The sequence below is a fragment of the Dendrobates tinctorius genome, unplaced genomic scaffold (genome assembly GCF_039654945.1).
Source record: "Dendrobates tinctorius isolate UK_male_01 unplaced genomic scaffold, ASM3965494v1 ptg000043l, whole genome shotgun sequence".
Classification (NCBI taxonomy): Eukaryota; Metazoa; Chordata; class Amphibia; order Anura; family Dendrobatidae; genus Dendrobates; species Dendrobates tinctorius.
Window position 1 is genome coordinate 18,582,416 of NW_027361711.1, and position 18,400 is coordinate 18,600,815.

The 18,400-nt window shown below is 45.9% G+C and overlaps 1 protein-coding gene across 1 annotated transcript in view; it reads left to right on the plus strand.

The window, feature by feature from the left end:
- The window catches only part of ERGIC1 (endoplasmic reticulum-golgi intermediate compartment 1), a 110,959-nt gene that overhangs the window by 72,718 nt on the left and 19,841 nt on the right, over positions 1-18,400 (plus strand). Inside the window, exons 7-9 of the mRNA XM_073575226.1 lie at positions 12,861-12,921; positions 13,355-13,455; positions 13,768-13,890. Of these exons, the coding sequence (XP_073431327.1) occupies positions 12,861-12,921; positions 13,355-13,455; positions 13,768-13,890 (285 nt within the window). The remainder of the gene's footprint in view (positions 1-12,860; positions 12,922-13,354; positions 13,456-13,767; positions 13,891-18,400) is intronic.

Consider the following 18,400-nt stretch of genomic DNA (forward strand, 5'->3'; position numbering starts at 1 on the left):
ACTGAATCTTTATTATGCCACCTATGTTATCTAACCTTCAGACCCACCCTTGGACGCTCCCAAGCTTTAAAGGTATAATATGTGACTTGGTATACACAACAGTCATCCGAAGAGACGGACGAATCAGAAGCGTGGAGTTTTCTCATAACGTGTGTATTTACATATATACACTGATTAGCGATGAGAATGGAATAACATTGCTTATATCATTACTCAGGAGGTTGGGTATTAGTAATGGGGAGTCAAGCTCTTTTTGGTGACCTAAATCATTTGGCTCCTCTCACTAAAATAGCTGACTTTTTCAGTAACAAACTGATCCCAGCATGTATACGAAAAGAGCCCATATTTATGGTAAAGCCACAGACATCTTATGTGGTCTCCAGGGTTTCAGTCAAATGGACAGCCGAACACAATCATTTTACACCCTAGTGGGGCCTTTTCAGAGACTGCAAGTGGCTCTGACTGGGGTACCAATTCCCTTCACTCAGAGGGGTGCCAGCACTTTGTTGCATGTGGGTCGCAAACAAACGATCAATATGGGATATTTTAGAGCAGGCGTCTCAAACTTAGCTGGGTACATGGGCTGCATATAGAAAAAAATTTAATTTGGGGGGCCAAATTCTTTGAAGGACAAAGTGACATTTTTAGTGTTACCATTTTTTTTTCTATACACCTTTTGAACATTTTTGCTGTTTTTTTTTTTTTTTTTTTTTATTTAGAGCTTGGGTCATTATGGATGTGGTGATAACAAATGTGCACTCATATTGTAGTTATGTCCCCATATTGTGGCTATGTCCACATCCAGGTGCCCATTTTGTAGATATGTCCCCTTCCAGGTTCTCATCCAGGTCCTCATATTCTATTCGTTTCCCCATCCAGGTCCTCATATTGTAGATATGTCCCTTTCCAGGTTCTCGTCTAGGTTCTCATATTGTAGTCATGTCGCCATATCCAGGTCCCAATATCCAGGTCCACATATTGTAGTTATGTCCTCATTGAGGTCCGTAGATATATCCCCGTCATGTCCCCATCTAGGTCCTTATATTGTAGTTATGTCCCTGGTTTTTAGAGAAAGAAAATAGAAAAAAAAGTGAAGCAAAAATTGTGGTCAATTCTGTACTAATATCCCTATCCTGGTATGCATGGTGCCTATCCCCATCCCTATCCAGGTATGCATGGTGCCCATCCCCATCCCTATCCAGGTATGCATGGTGCCCATCCCCATCCCTATCCAGGTATGCATGGTGCCCATCCCCATCCCTATCCTGGTATGCATGGTGCCCATCCCTATCCTGGTATGCATGGTGCCCATCCCTATCCAGGTATGCATGGTGCCCATCCCCATCCTTATCCTGGTATGCATGGCGCCCATCCCTATCCTGATATTCATGGTACCCATCCCGATCCCTATCCTGATATGCATGGTACCCATCCTGATCCCTATCCTGGTATGCATAGCACCCATCCCCATCTCTATCCTGGAATGCATGGCGCCCATCCTCATCCCTGGTATGCATGGCGCCCATCCCCATCCCTGGTATGCATGGCGCCCATCCTCATCCCCATCCCTGGTATGCATGGCGCCCATCCCCATCCCTGGTATGCATGGCGCCCATCCCCATCCCTGGTATGCATGGCGCCCATCCCCATCCCTGGTATGCATGGCGCCCATCCCCATCCCTGGTATGCATGGCGCCCATCCCCATCCCTGGTATGCATGGCGCCCATCCCCATCCCTGGTATGCATGGCGCCCATCCCCATCCCTGGTATGCATGGCGCCCATCCCCATCCCTGGTATGCATGGCGCCCATCCCTGGTATGCATGGCGCTCATCCCCATCCCTGGTATGCATGGCGCCCATCCCCATCCCTGGTATGCATGGCGCCCATCCCCATCCCTGGTATGCATGGCGCCCATCCCCATCCCTGGTGTGCATGGCGCCCATCCCCATCCCTGGTGTGCATGGCGCCCATCCCCATCCCTGGTATGCATGGCGCCCATCCCTGGTATGCATGGCGCCCATCCCCATCCCTGGTATGCATGGCGCCCATCCCTGGTATGCATGGCGCCCATCCCTGGTATGCATGGCGCCCATCCCTGGTATGCATGGCGCCCATCCCTGGTATGCATGGCGCCCATCCCTGGTATGCATGGCGCCCATCCCTGGTATGCATGGCGCCCATCCCCATCCCTGGTATGCATGGCGCCCATGCCCATCCCTGGTATGCATGGCGCCCATCCCCATCCCTGGTATGCATGGCGCCCATCCCCATCCCTGGTATGCATGGCGCCCATCCCCATCCCTGGTATGCATGGCGCCCATCCCCATCCCTGGTATGCATGGCGCCCATCCCCATCCCTGGTATGCATGGCGCCCATCCCCATCCCTGGTATGCATGGCGCCCATCCCCATCCCTGGTATGCATGGCGCCCATCCCCATCCCTGGTATGCATGGCGCCCATCCCCATCCCTGGTATGCATGGCACCCATCCCCATCCCTGGTATGCGTGGCGCCCATCCCCATCCCTGGTATGCGTGGCCCCCTCATCCCCCATCCTGGTATGCGTGGCCCCCCTCAATCCCCGTCCTGGAATGCGTGGCCCCCCTCAATCCCCGTCCTGGAATGCGTGGCCCCCCTCAATCCCCGTCCTGGAATGCGTGGCCCCCCTCAATCCCCGTCCTGGAATGCATGGCCCCCCTCAATCCCCATCCTGGTATGCATGGCCCCCCTCAATCCCCGTCCTGGAATGCATGGCCCCCCTCAATCCCCGTCCTGGAATGCATGGCCCCCCTCAATCCCCATCCTGGTATGCATGGCCCCCCTCAATCCCCATCCTGGTATGCATGGCCCCCTCATCCTCCATCCTGGAATGCATTGCTCCCTCATCCCCCATCCTGGTATGCATGGTCCTCTTATCCCTACCCTGGTATGCATGGCCCCTTCATCTCTGTCCTGGTATCGATCGCCCCCCTCATTCCCCATCCTGGTATGCATGGCCTCCCCATTCCCTAAGCACGCACATTCAGCTGAAATAACACACTGCCGTTGGCAGCCCCCTGAATCGGGCAGGGATGCCAAGGGGTTTACAGTGCCTGCAGGCCTCATGAAGCAGCCTCAGGGACCGCATGTTTGAGACCCCTGTATTAGACAGTCGGTAAATTTTTTTGCTAATGTGTTTAAATCCTGAAAAAATGGATAAATATAAGAAGTGAGCAACTTTGGCAAAGACCCCATTAGCTAGACCACTTGGTCACATCATCTCCAAAATCGCACGTCTGGAGGGGTATTCCCAGTTTGCAGTGGTTAGTAAGTGACTTAAACAAGGGTAACCAATTAAATGGAAACAGGCTCAAGGTCATGATCATTGATTTCATTTTGGCAGTGAAGGCTATCCCATCCGGTTTGATTGCGCAAAAGAGCGGCTGTAGCAGAAATTTCTTCAAAAGCTATTGTTGGCTATGATAGAAAAATGTATCTAACTCCTTTTATTTACTCTTTATGGTGTGCATTGTAGAATTTATTACAGACCTCCAGAGCTGAGCAAACTTCCATAGCTGTCTTAAGATAATACTAAGTGTGTATGCTTGTAAAAATTTACATTTTTTTTTTCTAGTGTCTTAAATAAATACTCCTATCAAAACTTATATCCGCTTAATATACTGCAGTAATCATAATATATTGCAGTAATCATATTATACAGCTCTTTAAACTTACAATTACTCATTTTGCCTTTCTATCCACTTAAAGGGAACCTGTCACCCCCCCCCCCACCCAGGCCCTATTAAAGTAAAATAGCCACCTTCAGCAGCACTAGTTTCACACTAGCGTTTGGAGGCGCAGCGCACGCTCGGTGTGAAGCTCCGCCCCTTGCTGCACCTCCTTGGTCAGCTCCTCCTATGGACCCATGACGCTGCATGCGACCTGCGTACCATATATTTAGCATTGGGTACGCAGGCCATACGCAGGTATGCGTTTGCCGGCGCACGCGTCGTTTTGACGCTGCACCGGGCGCGCCAAAACGCAGCACGGTGCGTTTTGGTACACCCGGCACAGCGTCAAAATGACGCATGCGCCGGCAAAACCATACTTGCGCACGGCCCTGCGTACCCAATGCTAAATATAGGGTACGCAGGTCGCATGCAGCGTCATGTGCCTATAGGCGGAGCTGACCGGAGGAGGCAAGGCAGGGGGGGTGGAGCTTCACGCCGAGCGTGCGCTGCGCCTCCAAACGCTAGTGTGAAAAAAGCCTAAGGCTGCATTCTGTGAAGGTTGCTCTTATGTTTATTATCCCTAGGAAGGCTGAAATGAGTTTTGTAAATTTCCCGCCATACATCTATTGAGTTAGGGAGATATGTTTTCTCCCCCTGACTCGACTGCACTGCAGCCATCCATCATCCCCCTCTGGCCTCCAGGCGCCGCCTCCTCTCTTTCTCGTGACGTCGCCTGCAAACATTTCTCGGGCAGGTGCCATGCGCGCTGTCCGGGAACTTACATCAGGTGATGATGTAATGATCTCACACCTGCGTGTAGCGGAGGCTCCAGATCCCGCCCCACAGTGTGTTATGATGTATTCAGACTGCGGGACTGGGAATCTGGCGCCTGCGCAGTGAGGATCTCTGCACCTGTCCCCATCTCCCTCCACCGTAATACGTCGGAAAGAGGCGGAGGGAGATGGGGACAGGCGCAGATATCCTCACTGCGCAGGTGCAAGATTCCCAGCCCTGCAGTGTGAATACATCATAACACACTGCGGGGTGGGGTCTGGGGCCTTCGCTACACGCAGTCGCGACATCCTTACATCACCTGATGTAAAGTTCCCAGGCAGCGCGCACTGATTGCAGAGCGCAGGCACCTGTGACGTCATGAGAAAGAGAGGAGGCGGCGCCCGGAGGCCAGAGGGGGATGATGGACGGCTGCGATGCGGGTTGAGTCAGGGGAAGAAAACATACCTCTATGATGCAATAGAGGTATGGCGGGCAATTTACAAAACTAATTATTTCAGTGTTACTAAGGATAATAAACAGAAGAGCCAACTTCACAGAATGCAGCCTTAGTGCTGCTGAAGGTGGCTCTTTTATTTTAATAGGCCCTGGGGGGGGGGGTGACAGGTTCCCTTTATTGATTCTGTTTTTCATTAGGTCTATGTCATATGGTTAAGAACTGATTAGCTGAATCCTGCTAAGCTCTATGTAGAAACAAGAGGTCAATTTTCCCTGTATGAGTCATAAGTCACTGCAAAAGTCAATGGCAGGGGGTGGGGGTAGCAGCTGGATCAGTAGTTGAGGAGAGGAATGTTTTCTACTGGGACAAGAGACTTCCTGTTTCTACATAGAGCAGAGAAGCATTAGCTGGTAGAAAGGCAAAATGAGCAATTGTAAGAGCTCAGTGCTGTATAATATGATGACTGCCATATACTATACCATTGATAACTAGCAGGGCATATGTATTGATGGCGTGGATTTTATTCTTCCCATTGAGCTGGCTTTTCAGTAACTGTCTTACCCTTTGATGGTATTTGGATGTTGCTGCTTTCTTTGCCTCCTCATCATGGTTACCGTATCCCTGTGGGATGCCGAGATACTTGTAGCATGTCTGTACATCTGCTATATGCCCTGCTGGTAATTCCACTCCATCGGTCTTGACTACCTTGCCTTTCTTTATTACCAACCTGCCGCACTTCTCCAGTCCGAAGGACATCCCGATGTCTTTGCTGTAGATCCTTGTCAGGTGGATCAGTGAATCAATGTCTCGTTTGTTTTTCGCATACAGCTTGATATCCATGTAGAGGAGGTGACTGATGGTGCTTCCACTCTTGATCTTGTATCCATAGCCAGACTCTGTAATTATCTGACTGAGAGGGTTCAAACCTATGCAGAACAGCAATGGGGACAGTGCATCACCTTGGTATATGCGGCATTTGATGGTCACTTCTGCTAGTTGTCTTGAGTTGACTTCCAATGTTGTTCTCCATTGCCCCATTGAGTTTCTGAGGAAGGTTCTTAATTTCCTGTTGCCATTGTAGAGAGCCAAGCATTCACAGATCCATGTGTGTGGCATTGAGTCATAGGCTTTCCTGCAGTCAGTTCAGACTGTGCTGAGATTGGTCTGGATCTTGAGTCTTGAGCGACTGCTCTATCTACTAGGAGCTGGTGCTTAGAGCCTCTGGTGTCGGTCCCGAAACCTTTCTGAACTGGATTCATGTACTGGTTCATAAGGTTCTGTAGCTTCGTGGCTATGATGACTGACAGGAGTTTCCATCTTGTAAGGCAGGTTATTGGGTGGCAGTTGGATGGAACTGTTCCTTTGTGAGGATCCTTCATGATCAGCACTGTTCTGCCTTGTGTATATATATATACACAGTTGTGGCCAAAAGTTTTGACACCCCTGCAATTCTGTCAGATAATACTCAGTTTCTTCCTGAAAATGATTGCAAACACAAATTCTTTGGTATTATTATCTTCATTTAATTTGTCTTAAATAAAAAAACTCAAATGAGAATGAAGCAAAAAGCAAAACATTGATCATTTCACAAAAAACTCCATAAATGGGCGAGACAAAAGTATTGGCACCCTCAGCCTAATACTTGGTTGCACAACCTTTAGCCAAAATAACTGCTACCAACCGCTTCCGGTAACCATCAATGAGTTTCTTACAATGCTCTGCTGGAATTTTAGACCATTCTTCTTTGGCAAACTGCTCCAGGTCCCTGATATTTGAAGGGTGCCTTCTCCAAACTGCCTTTTTTAGATCTCTCCACAGGTGTTCTATGGGATTCAGTATAATGAAAACCTGGCACTCAACTTAAATGCTTAAATGGAACCGTTTATTTGTAGTACCAAACAAAACGTTTCGGTCAGTGCAGACCTTCATCAGTTACGTGCTCAAAGATTGTCTGTACTTAGATTGGAGGGCGCTTTTTGTATGTCCCTGTAAAGCCAATTGTCAGTGTGCTGCTGGAGCGCAGTTAAGTCTTATCTGTCTGGCAGGGAAAGCACAAGCCTGGTCCTCCTTGAGCACATAACTGATGAAGGTCTGCACTGACCGAAACGTTTTGTTTGGTGCTACAAATAAACTGTTCCATTTAAGCATTTAAGTTGAGTGCCAAATTTTCATTATACTATATATGGTTTGGGAACCTACCTCGGCACACGGTGTTTTTCCTAGTTCTATGGGATTCAGGTCTGGACTCATTGCTGGCCAACTTAGAAGTCTCCAGTGCTTTCTGGCAAACCATTTTCTAATGCTTTTTGAAGTGTGTTTTGGGTCATTGTCCTGCTGGAAGACCCATGACCTCTGAGGGAGACCCAGCTTTCTCACACTGGGCCCTACATTATGCTGCAAAATTTGTTGGTAGTCTTCAGACTTCATAATGCCATGCACACAGTCAAGCAGTCCAGTGCCAGAGGCAGCAAAGCAACCCCAAAACATAAGGGAACCTCCGCCATGTTTGACTGTAGGGACCGTGTTCTTTTCTTTGAATACCTCTTTTTTTTCTCCTCTAAACTCTGTTGATGCCTTTGCCCAAAAAGCTCTACTTTTGTCTCATCTGACCAGAGAACATTCTTCCAAAACGTTTTAGGCTTTTTCAGATAAGTTTTGGCAAACTCCAGCCTGGCTTTTTTACGTCTCGGGGTAAGAAGTGGCGTCTTCCTGGGTCTTCTACCATACAGTCCTTTTTCATTCAGACGCCGATGGATAGTACGGGTTGACACTGTCGTACCCTCGGACTGCAGGGCAGCTTGAACTTGTTTGGATGTTAGTCGAGGTTCTTTATCCAACATCCGCACAATCTTGCATTGAAATCTCTTGTCAATTTTTCTTTTCCGTCCACATCTAGGGAGGTTAGCCACAGTGCCATGGGCTTTAAACATCTTGATGAAACTGCGCACAGTAGACACAGGAACATTCAGGTCTTTGGAGATGGACTTGTAGCCTTGAGATTGCTCATGCTTCCTCACAACTTGGTTTCTCAAGTCCTCACAGTTCTTTGGTCTTCTTTCTTTTCTCCATGCTCAATGTGGTACACACAAGGACACAGGACAGAGATTGAGTCAACTTTAATCCATGTCAACTGGCTGCAAGTGTGATTTAGTTATTGCCAACACCTGTTAGGTGCCACAGGTAAGATACATGTGCTGTTAATTACACAAATTAGAGAAGGATCACATGAGTTTTCGAACAGTGCCAATACTTTTGTCCACCCTCTTTTTTATGTTTGGTTTGGAATTATAACCAATTTGGCTTTAGGACAATTCTTTTTGTGTTTTTTCATTTAAGACAAATTAAATGAAGATAATAATACCAAAGAATTTGTGTTTGCAATCATTTTCAGGAAGAAACTGAGTACCGCATTATCTGACAGAATTGCAGGGGTGTCAATGCTTTTGGCCACAACTGTGTGTGTGTGTGTGTGTATATATGTATGTGTGTGTGTGTGTATGTATGTATGTATGTATGTATGTATATATATATATATATATATATATATATATATATATAATTTGATTTAATCGTCTCTAAAAAGGTCCGATCTATTAATATATAGACTCTTATTTAAATTATATGTTAGATGCAGAAAAGAAAAAAAATTGGGATTCTTGAATTGACATTTATCTGTCACCCCACTTCCTCCAAATATATATAAGAAAGCAATGAAAATGTCATCGGTACCCCATAATCTATAAAAACATCAGCCCGTGGCGCAAGAAAACAAGGAATCAAACTGCTCCATTGACAGAAAATGTAAAAAGTGGCTGGTCGAGACAAGCCAATATTTTTTTGTTTTTACACTTCAACATTTTTTTCACCACTAAAGTAATTTTAAAAAAAAGTCAAGTGTGTCATCACCATAATAATACTGACTCAGAGCACCGAGTTTTGAGATAATCTTTCCTTTCCTGATCCCAGTCGCCCTGTATCTCTCTACTACTGGTATGTGTTCTGACTGTTGCAATACCATAATCCATCTTTCCTGATCCCAATCACCCTGTATCTCTCTACTACTGGTATGCGTTCTGACTGTTTTCTCACCTTATTTCCTTGATTCTAACACACAATTTGTCCTTATCTGTCCATGTGAATCAATCTCCTTTTGCATTTTCTCTTCTGACTCCTAATTAATCGTCTCCTGTGTCCAGCCTTCCTGCTGCTCCTCCCTTGATCACACCTGGGCCTTTTCATGTGCTGTTAAGTTGCAATAAATTCAGAAGCAATACACAGGGCTGTCTAGACCTTGGGCTGTTTTTTGCAAGGATGTCTTTTCTAAGGATAACTATAGAAATGAGCCAGAAGTGACCAGAAGGTACGCCTAATCTCTGTTAAAATATACATCATTTTCTGTTAGCTCCACACTTACTCTTACCATGCTGAAATATGCTCTAATGGTTTTGCCTCCATTACTCCTGACTCTCCTTCGCTATCCACAGACCCCAGCACCCTCTAACCAAGTAATAATCTCTCCTTCTCTCTTGCCCCCCCCCCACCTGACCTCATCCACTGACCTGCTCCTCAACTTCAGATCTCTCCTAATAACCCACAAAACAAATCGCCCACTCTCCTCCTTCCACCTGCTCTGCCTCTCTCTGCTTCTCCTCCCTGCTGGTGACATATCTCCCAACCCTGGACCCCCACAGCTCATACCTCCCATTATTACCCCCTTCTATTGTTCCCAAACCAACACAAACACCAGAAATCTTTCCCATCTCAATTACTTGCCCTTGACGCCCACCACTCAGCTCCCTCTCTCTGGATCACTCTGGAATGCCCCCTCCATCTGCAATAAATTCCATGATTCACGACCTCTTTACCTCCCGGATTTTTCCTTCCTTGGCCTCACTGAAACATGGCTGACACCCTCCGACACTGCCTCCCCTACTGCACTATGCTATGGCGGCCTCCACTTCACCCACACTCCTCGCCCTGGCAACAGACATGGTGGAGGAGTGGGCCTTCTCCTTTCTTCCAATTGCACCTTCATCCCACTCCCAGCTCTTCCCTTCCTGGTCCTCCCCTCTTGAAGTCCACTCTGTCCGCATTTACTCTCCCTACAACCTCCAAGTGGCTGTCATATACCGACCTCCAGGCTCAACCACTGCCTTCATTGACCAATTCTCTAGCTGGCTCCATCACTTTCTCTCTGCTGACATTCCCACCATCATCATGGGTGACTTCAACATCCCCATTGACACCCACCAGTCAGCAGCCTCAAAACTCCTGTCGCTTACTTCATCTTTTGGACTTACTCAGTGGTCCTCCTCAGCCACCCACACAGACGGACACACATTAGACCTGGTCTTCACCCGTCTCTGCTCCCTATCTATCTTCACAACCTCCCCTCTCCCTCTATCTGACCACCATCTACTCTCTCATCACTGGCCTCCTCACCTGTCGCCCATTTCCAGCAACATGCGCACCCCCGCAGAAACCTTGCACATCTAGACATTCACATACTCTCTGACTCTATCCTACCACTGTCCTCCATATCTTCACTCCACGACACAGACACTGCCACTAGTTTCTACAATGCCACTCTTTCATCAGCCATCGACTCGGTCGCCCCTGTCATGCACAACAGAGTGCGACGAATCAATAGACAACCCTGGCACAATAACACCACTAAAAAGCTTCGGCAAGCATCCAGAATTGCTGAACAGCGCTGGAAGAAAACGCATTCCCAAGGCGACTTCACTGCACTCAAACAAGCAACACTTACATTCAAATCTGCCCTCACCTCTGCTAAACAGGCCTACTTTACATCCCTTGTATCTTCCTTATCCCACAACCCCAAACATTTCAATACTTTTAACTCCCTCCTCCGCCCACCACTGCTCCCTCCAACTTCCCTAATCTCTGCTGAGGACTTCACCGCGCACTTTAAAAATAAGATCGACCAAACAAGGCAAGTCTTTATTATTCAACCACCACAACCCCTTTGTATACCAGACCAATGCCCAAACCCCATAAGCTCCTTATCCAACATCACTGAAGGGGAGCTTGCTCATCTTCTCTCCAAATCACACCTCACCACTTGTGCACTCGACTCCATCCCATCCCACCTCCTCCCCAACCTCGCCACCACTCTTATCCCATACCTAACACATCTCTTCAACCTATCACTAACTTCTGGTACCTTCCCTTCTGCTTTCAAACATGCCACAATCATGCCTATCCTTAAAAAGCCAACTCTCGACCCAACAGCCATGTCCAACTATCGCCCAATATCGCTGCTCCCATTCGCTTCTAAACTCCTGGAACAGCACGTCCACTCTGACCTTTCCTCCCACCTCTCATCTAACTTGCTCTTTGACAATCTACAATCTGGTTTCCATCCCCATCATTCCACTGAGACAGCCCTGACCAAAATTACCAATGACCTACTTACAGCCAAAGCTAACGGACAATACTCTCTACTCCTCCTTCTAGACCTGTCCTCTGCTTTCGATACAGTTGACCACTGCCTCCTACTACAGATCCTCTCCTCCTTTGGCATCAAAGATCTTGTCCTATCCTGGATCTCCTCATACCTTTCCAACCGCACATTCAGCGTCTCCCACTCCCACACTACCTCCTCATCCCACCCTCTCTCTGTTGGAGTCCCCTAAGGCTCTGTTCTAGGACCCCTACTCTTCTCAATCTATACACTTGGCCTGGGGCAACTCATAAAGTCCCATGATACTCAGATCTACCTCTCTGGCCCAGACGTCACCTCTCTGCTGTCCAGAATCCCAGAGTGTCTATCAGCCATATCCTCCTTCTCCTCTCGCTTCCTCAAACTCAATGTAGACAAATCTGAACTGATCATCTTTCCCCCATCTCACAGATCTTCCTTACCCGACTTATCTATAACAATTGAGAACATCACGCTTTCCCCCGTACCGGAGGTCCGCTGCCTCGGAGTAACCATTGACTCTGCCCTTCCTTCAAACCGCATATCCACGCTCTCTTCACCTCCTGTCGCCTCCAGCTCAAAAATATTTCCAGAATGCGTCCCTTCCTCAACCCTCATTCTACTAAAATGCTTGTAGATGCCCTCATCATCTCCCACCTCGACTATTGCAACATCCTTTTCTGTGGCCTCCCTGCTAACACCCTCGCACCTCTCCAGTCCATCCTTAACTCTGCCGCCCGGCTAATTCATCTCTCTCCTCGCTACTACTCCGCTTCTCCCCTCTGCAAATCTCTTCACTGGCTTCCATTCCCTCAGCGTATCCAGTTCAAATTACTAATACTGACCTACAAGGCCACCAATATGTCTCTGAACTAATCTCTCGATACCTTCCCTCACGTAATCTCTGGTCCTCTCAAGACCTCCTTCTCTCGTCCACACTTATTCGCTTCTCACCCAACCGCCTCCAAGACTTCTCCCGAATAGCCCCCATCCTCTGGAATTCTTTGCCCCAACACGTCCGACTATCAACCACAATCGGATCCTTCAGACGGAACCTGAAAACCCATCTCTTCAGGAAAGCTTACAGCCTGCAATGATCCCCGCTGCCTCCTCACCACTAATGGAGCTACTGCCTCACCATCACTGGAGCTGCTGCAACCCCCCAACCTACTGTCTCCTTTACCCTCCATCCTGTAGAATGTAAGCCCGAACGGGCAGGGTCATCTCCCCTCTGTATCAGTCTGTGATTGTTAGTTTGTTTACTGTAAGTGATATCTGTAATTTGTATGTAACCGCTTCTCATGTGCAGCACCATGGAATCAATGGTGCTATATAAATTAATAATAATACTAAGAGGATAGAAAAAATGTAAATGGTTGGAGTACTTCTTTAAGCCAGAATTCAGTAGTCCTTTCTGGCTAACACATCCGTCTTCTTGCTCTGTATATAATTGTGCTTCCTTGTCTTTCAGGTTGCAAACATTCACGGTGCATTTAATGCCTTGGGAGGAGCAGATAAACTTGCTTCTAATGGTACGTGCTGTCAATTTCCTATAATAGATGAAAAACATTTGAAGAAAAAAAACATATATGTTGGATGAAAACTATTTTTGACCGAGTGGTGCGTCCAGCTCAGTGTTGCAGTCCAGGAAATCCTCTGAGCTGGACAGTGCAGTAACTATATACATTTCTTTGCTAATTTGGACCCCAAACTATCTATAAAGACAGAATTTGATTTTCCTTTTTATCCCCCATTTTCACAGAAAATCCTAGATAACTACCTATGTTGTCCTGAGCTCTTGGGACTGGCAATGCGCATAACAGGACAGGGTCAGGAGCCGACACTAAGGCGGCAGTGAGAGATCATTGAGATGAGGGAGGCAGCTTGTAAAATAAATCAGTACGTACATATATAAAGTATACATTCGTTTTCACTAAGAATTTCTGCTATTTTCTTTTTCTACAGCCTTGGCATCTCATGACTACATATTAAAGATCGTACCAACCGTATATGAAGAGCTGAGCGGAAAGCAGAAGTTTTCATACCAGTATACTGTAGCTACTAAGGTATGAATAAAGCTGGAAACACATGATCTACAAGCATGATGTCAGGTTTATTCTTAAACTGCACAGAAGGGGGTTGCAAGAAGGCAAGAAACTGAAGCCTTCTTACAGAAAATAAAAAGATTCCAACAAAGTTACATAGCCGAACAGTAATGTAATCCTTCGATAACCAAAGAAGGTCTCTTCTGTTCATGGTTTAATTAATCATGGCGTGACGGTGTTCATCAGTATTCCTTGGCTTTGGCTGCAAGTGTAAAAAAATGGATTATGAACGTCCTATCAATCAGTGTTGTGTTTTCTGGTTTGTTTCTTTAGGAATATGTAGCATACAGCCACACGGGGAGAATCATCCCTGCAATCTGGTTCCGGTATGACCTGAGCCCCATCACCGTGAAATATACAGAGAGGCGGCAGCCTATGTATCGGTTTATAACCACGGTAAGCAGGGATGGTTGTAAGTGGTGGGCAAACCCATTACACAGAGATTATACAGAGTTTTGTTACTGTTTGAGTAATCTAAATTAAACTTGGACCAATCAAGAAACGTGTGTAACCTAGAATAAAAACAATATGTACCATGCGGTAAGGAAATAGAAGTAATAAATGTAAAAACATAGGGTACTTGGATGACATTTTTGATTAAAAAAAAAAAACATTAAAGCCATCAAACAGTGACGAGGTGTACCCCTTAATCAGAATGATCCCTAACTGTAGTAATTCACCTCTCGCTATGTGCCACCAGGCCTCAAAGTAGGTGACCTGGACCTGACTGGTTCTACACCTACCTGTGGAAAGCTAAAAGGATGGGGGGCACACGCTCAAATGTACAAAGAACTAAAGCAAAACCGAAGGCATGGGAAAGCACACCTGTCGGTATAACTGTAATGTGTAGGTGCACGTTCACACTGTCGCCATTAATGGCCAAAACCTAGAATTAAATCAATGTCTGTATACCCTGTAGTAAGTAAGCAAATAGTAATACATGTAAAAAATCATTGGGTACTTAGCTGACTTTTATGCTTTTTTTGATTAAAAAAAAAAAAAAGCTATCCCACTATGACAAGGTGTACCCAATCGGGATGGTCATTAATTGTAGTAGTCATTCACCTGGAGAAATGTGTCCTAGATATTTCATGCACCAATGTAAAAAAAAAAAAAAAGTCTATTGGATAGAAATATATGTTCTGTCTATTTTTGGAAAAAAAAATAAAAAAATTTGGGGGGTGTAATCATTCTGTCTATAATAAATAAAGAAAAAATTGTCAACTGGAAAACTGCAGCAACCTTCATCCCTCTCCCCCCCAAAATACTATGACCAATAAGACATAGATAAGGACACGAGTAACAGAAAAGCGACATTAATTTGTAGAAGGATTCGAAGATGGCTGGACAATTGGCATTAAATAAATTCACAAGCTCACCCTTCATTCAGGTATATGCAGTACTGATGAGAAATTTCTGAAATCTTCCAGCTTTGCCGCACCTATCAGTCCAGTTCAGTGCACTCAGTGTGTTCTGCAGGGTTATCAACCCACCCCCACAATAGATTATATTGGTGAGAGATAAGGATCCGGCATGTTCGATTGCAAACCACCCATCCTTTTGTTCTCGCCAAGAAAAGCCGTCCTCCGAGGACTGCGGCAGACAACAGGATCTCAAGAGAGTACTCTTCTGTATGGAGGAGTCGGGAAAGATGGCTGTTAGCCGCATGATAATTCGGCCGATCGTTCAGCCAGCAGTTATCTATAGTGCATGGGGCCCGATAGGGTTTGCAGTTACATGGGATGTGAATAGGGTTTAGGACCCACCATGAACCATTTTGTAAGGGTATGTACACAGCTTATAATGGTCTTGCAAATCCAGGCCTAAAAATCTATCAAAATCCACAAATTTTAGTAATTACCCGGCTATGGACGAAATCTGCTAGGAGAATCCATCATAGAAGAAGTCACCGAAAAAGTAATTCCAACAAAGATGCCCATTTTATGTGGAAAAATCAGCTCTCCTTATGTGTGGGCCTCAGGATGGAAAGCTTTATTGTGGTATAATTGGGCATCCTGATGGAACTTGAGTTTTCGCAGAATGCCACATTTTAAGTAGGTGAACACAGCAGTTTGAACCGTACAAATCCTTTTGGCTGGGACAGATCCCAGTCATGTTATTTCAGGAATTAAAGATTCCTGTATTCGCGTCATGGAGCACTATTCCCGAAATAGGATTTTTATGATTTCAGCTTCTGTAGCATGCCAGCTAATGGAAAAATGAGTTAATAAGAAGGGAAGCTATAGTTTGCGATGCCTTCATTTTGTTACAAAGCCGCAGTCGCCTCACCCACAGAGCACGCTCCGTAAGAGAGCACTTATTGTGTACACACAGCAGGTTCCTGTTAGAAAAAGTTTTGTTTTTTTAATGACTCTCATTGTTGCTTGCATGACTCAGAAGATAATTTTATACTAAGTACCTTAAAATGAGCCATGGATGCATGGTGCTGTCATTGTTTTGGAACCCTATGATCGCTAGTGTGGGGGTTTAGCTTCAAAAAGCACTCAGAGAATCACGGGAGGAGGGAACATTGGGCTTTGAAGAGCTATGGGAACGTGAGTTTTTGAATAGTGAGATTTTGACGTGAGGGTCTGCTTTTTGCTGTGGCTGAAGAACGCAGAGGGCCAGACGGCTAGAGTACTTTTAGTCTCTAAATGGAAGGGCTATTGGCAGAAATCTAGGATTAAAGTCAAGCAGAACCTCAGCAGGAAGTCCGCCATATACAGTACTTCACTAATGTGTTTTGATGGGTTGTGTAGATGCAGCCAGTGCAACCGGAACAATAGCAGTCATAGGAAGGTTTCCTGCACCAAACATGGAAACTGAAAAACAGGTATGTTTCAGCAGTGAAAACAAGCAGATTTGCCTACTCTACCTTTAAAGAAGGTTCTCCAAAAATGGAAAAAAAATAAATAAAAGACACATCATTATACATACATTTCTAAATACTTTTAATTAGTGCATGAAACTTATTTTTTTTCTAGGGAGATAATCACTGTAGAATTAAAATGTCCACAGTGTTGTCCTAAAATTCAAGTTTTTGTCAGTGTAACGAGTGTGTCTGTGAGCAAGTGTATTAAGAACCTCCTCCTTCATGTGTGGAGAGATGTACTCCTAGTGGATCATCTGATCAAATAAGCAAGATACCAGTAGTGCTGAGGTGAGAGACTAGTCACATTGTTGTCAATCATGGCTTACTGACCTAATACTGGAGATGCCACGGGTCCAAAGGTAAGAAAAGACTGATTACATTGCCTTCTTCTCTGTCTGATCTTATACTGAAGATACCAGGGGTGCTGAGGTAAGAGGCTGCTCGCACTGCTGTCCGTCCTGCTTTTCTTATCTAATACTGGACATGCCATGGGTCCAAAGGTAAGAAAAGGCTGATTACACTGCTGTCATCTCTATTTCACCTAATATTGGAGATACCAGAGGTGCTGCAATAAGAAGATGCTTCTCATACTGCTGTCCACTATTTCTTTCTGATCTAATGCTGGAGACTCTGGGATGCTGAGGAAAGAAGAGGCTGCTCACACTGCTGTCCACCCTGTCTTTCTGATTGCTGAGTGACTGCAGTGACTTGGAAATAACTTATACCATGTGCTGTCAAATTATCTCCAGGTAACAACAGTTGCTCAGCAATCGGAAATACTGTGAACAGCATAGTGAGCAGCTTCTTCTTACCTCAGTAACCCTCATATCTGCAGTATTTGATCTGAAAGACCAGGTTTATAGCAGTCTGAGCAGCTTCTTTACTCTCAGTACCTCTGGTATTGTGCTATATTATAATTATAATGTCTCTGGTATTTGTACTGTATTACTGGATATTAGATTGCAGGGAGAACTGCAGTGTGAGCAGCCTCTTCTTACATCAGCACACATGATACCGCTAGTATTACATCATAAAAACAAGGTGGACATCAGTGAGAGAGATCTCTTATAACCTCCGCACCCCTGGTATCTCCACTATTATATCAGAAAGACAGAGAGGACAGCAGTGTAAGCAGCCTCTTCTTATTTAAGCACCCATGATATCTCCAGTGTTGGATCAGAATATTCACTGGTATCACATCTTCCTACAGATGCTCACAGGCAGGTTTCTTTCAGCATAACAAGGTGGCAACCATGTTAATTCTATAGTGATTATGTCTCTAGGCCAAACTAATCTATATTTATGATCCTAGAGAAGCACTTTAACAGTGGATAGCAAAAGATTTAAATATTATAACTGTTATGTCTGCTTATAGAGCATTCACAGAAAGTAAATTTGGTATTTACTGTATAGAAATAGAATAAAAGCCAAGTGCCTTGAGAAAGCGAAGGGAGTGTGAAACTACAATAGACTACCAAGCTACCCGCTCATTGTTTTTTTCGATTAACCGTTTTCATTCTACTTCCATATACCGTATATACTCGTGTATAAGCCGAGATTTTCAGCCCATTTTTTGGGGCTGAAAGTCCCCCTCTCGGCTTATACGCGAGTCATATACCAGGGGGGTCAGAGACCATACTCACCCCCTCCTGGCACATCTCTGCAGCCCCTGCTTCTCCCTCTGTCGTCTGCTTCCTGCGTTCAGCTGTCACGTTGTACCGCTCATTAAACTCATGAATATGCGCAGCTGAATGCAGGAAGCAGACGACAGAGGGAGAAGCAGGAGCTGCAGAGATGTGCCAGGAGGGGGTGAGTATGGTCTCTGACCCCCCCCCAACCCCCGGTATATGACTCGCGTATAAGCCGAGAGGGAGACTTTCAGCCCAGGAGGGGGTGAGTATGACAGGGGCAGAGTAATATTCACCTGTCCTGGTTCCAACGCCGTGCACTGCTGTGTCTCTCCAGATCCTCCTGCTGTGACAGCAGAGGGCGCGATGACGTAGTCAATGCGCGCCCTCTGCTGAAAGTCACTGC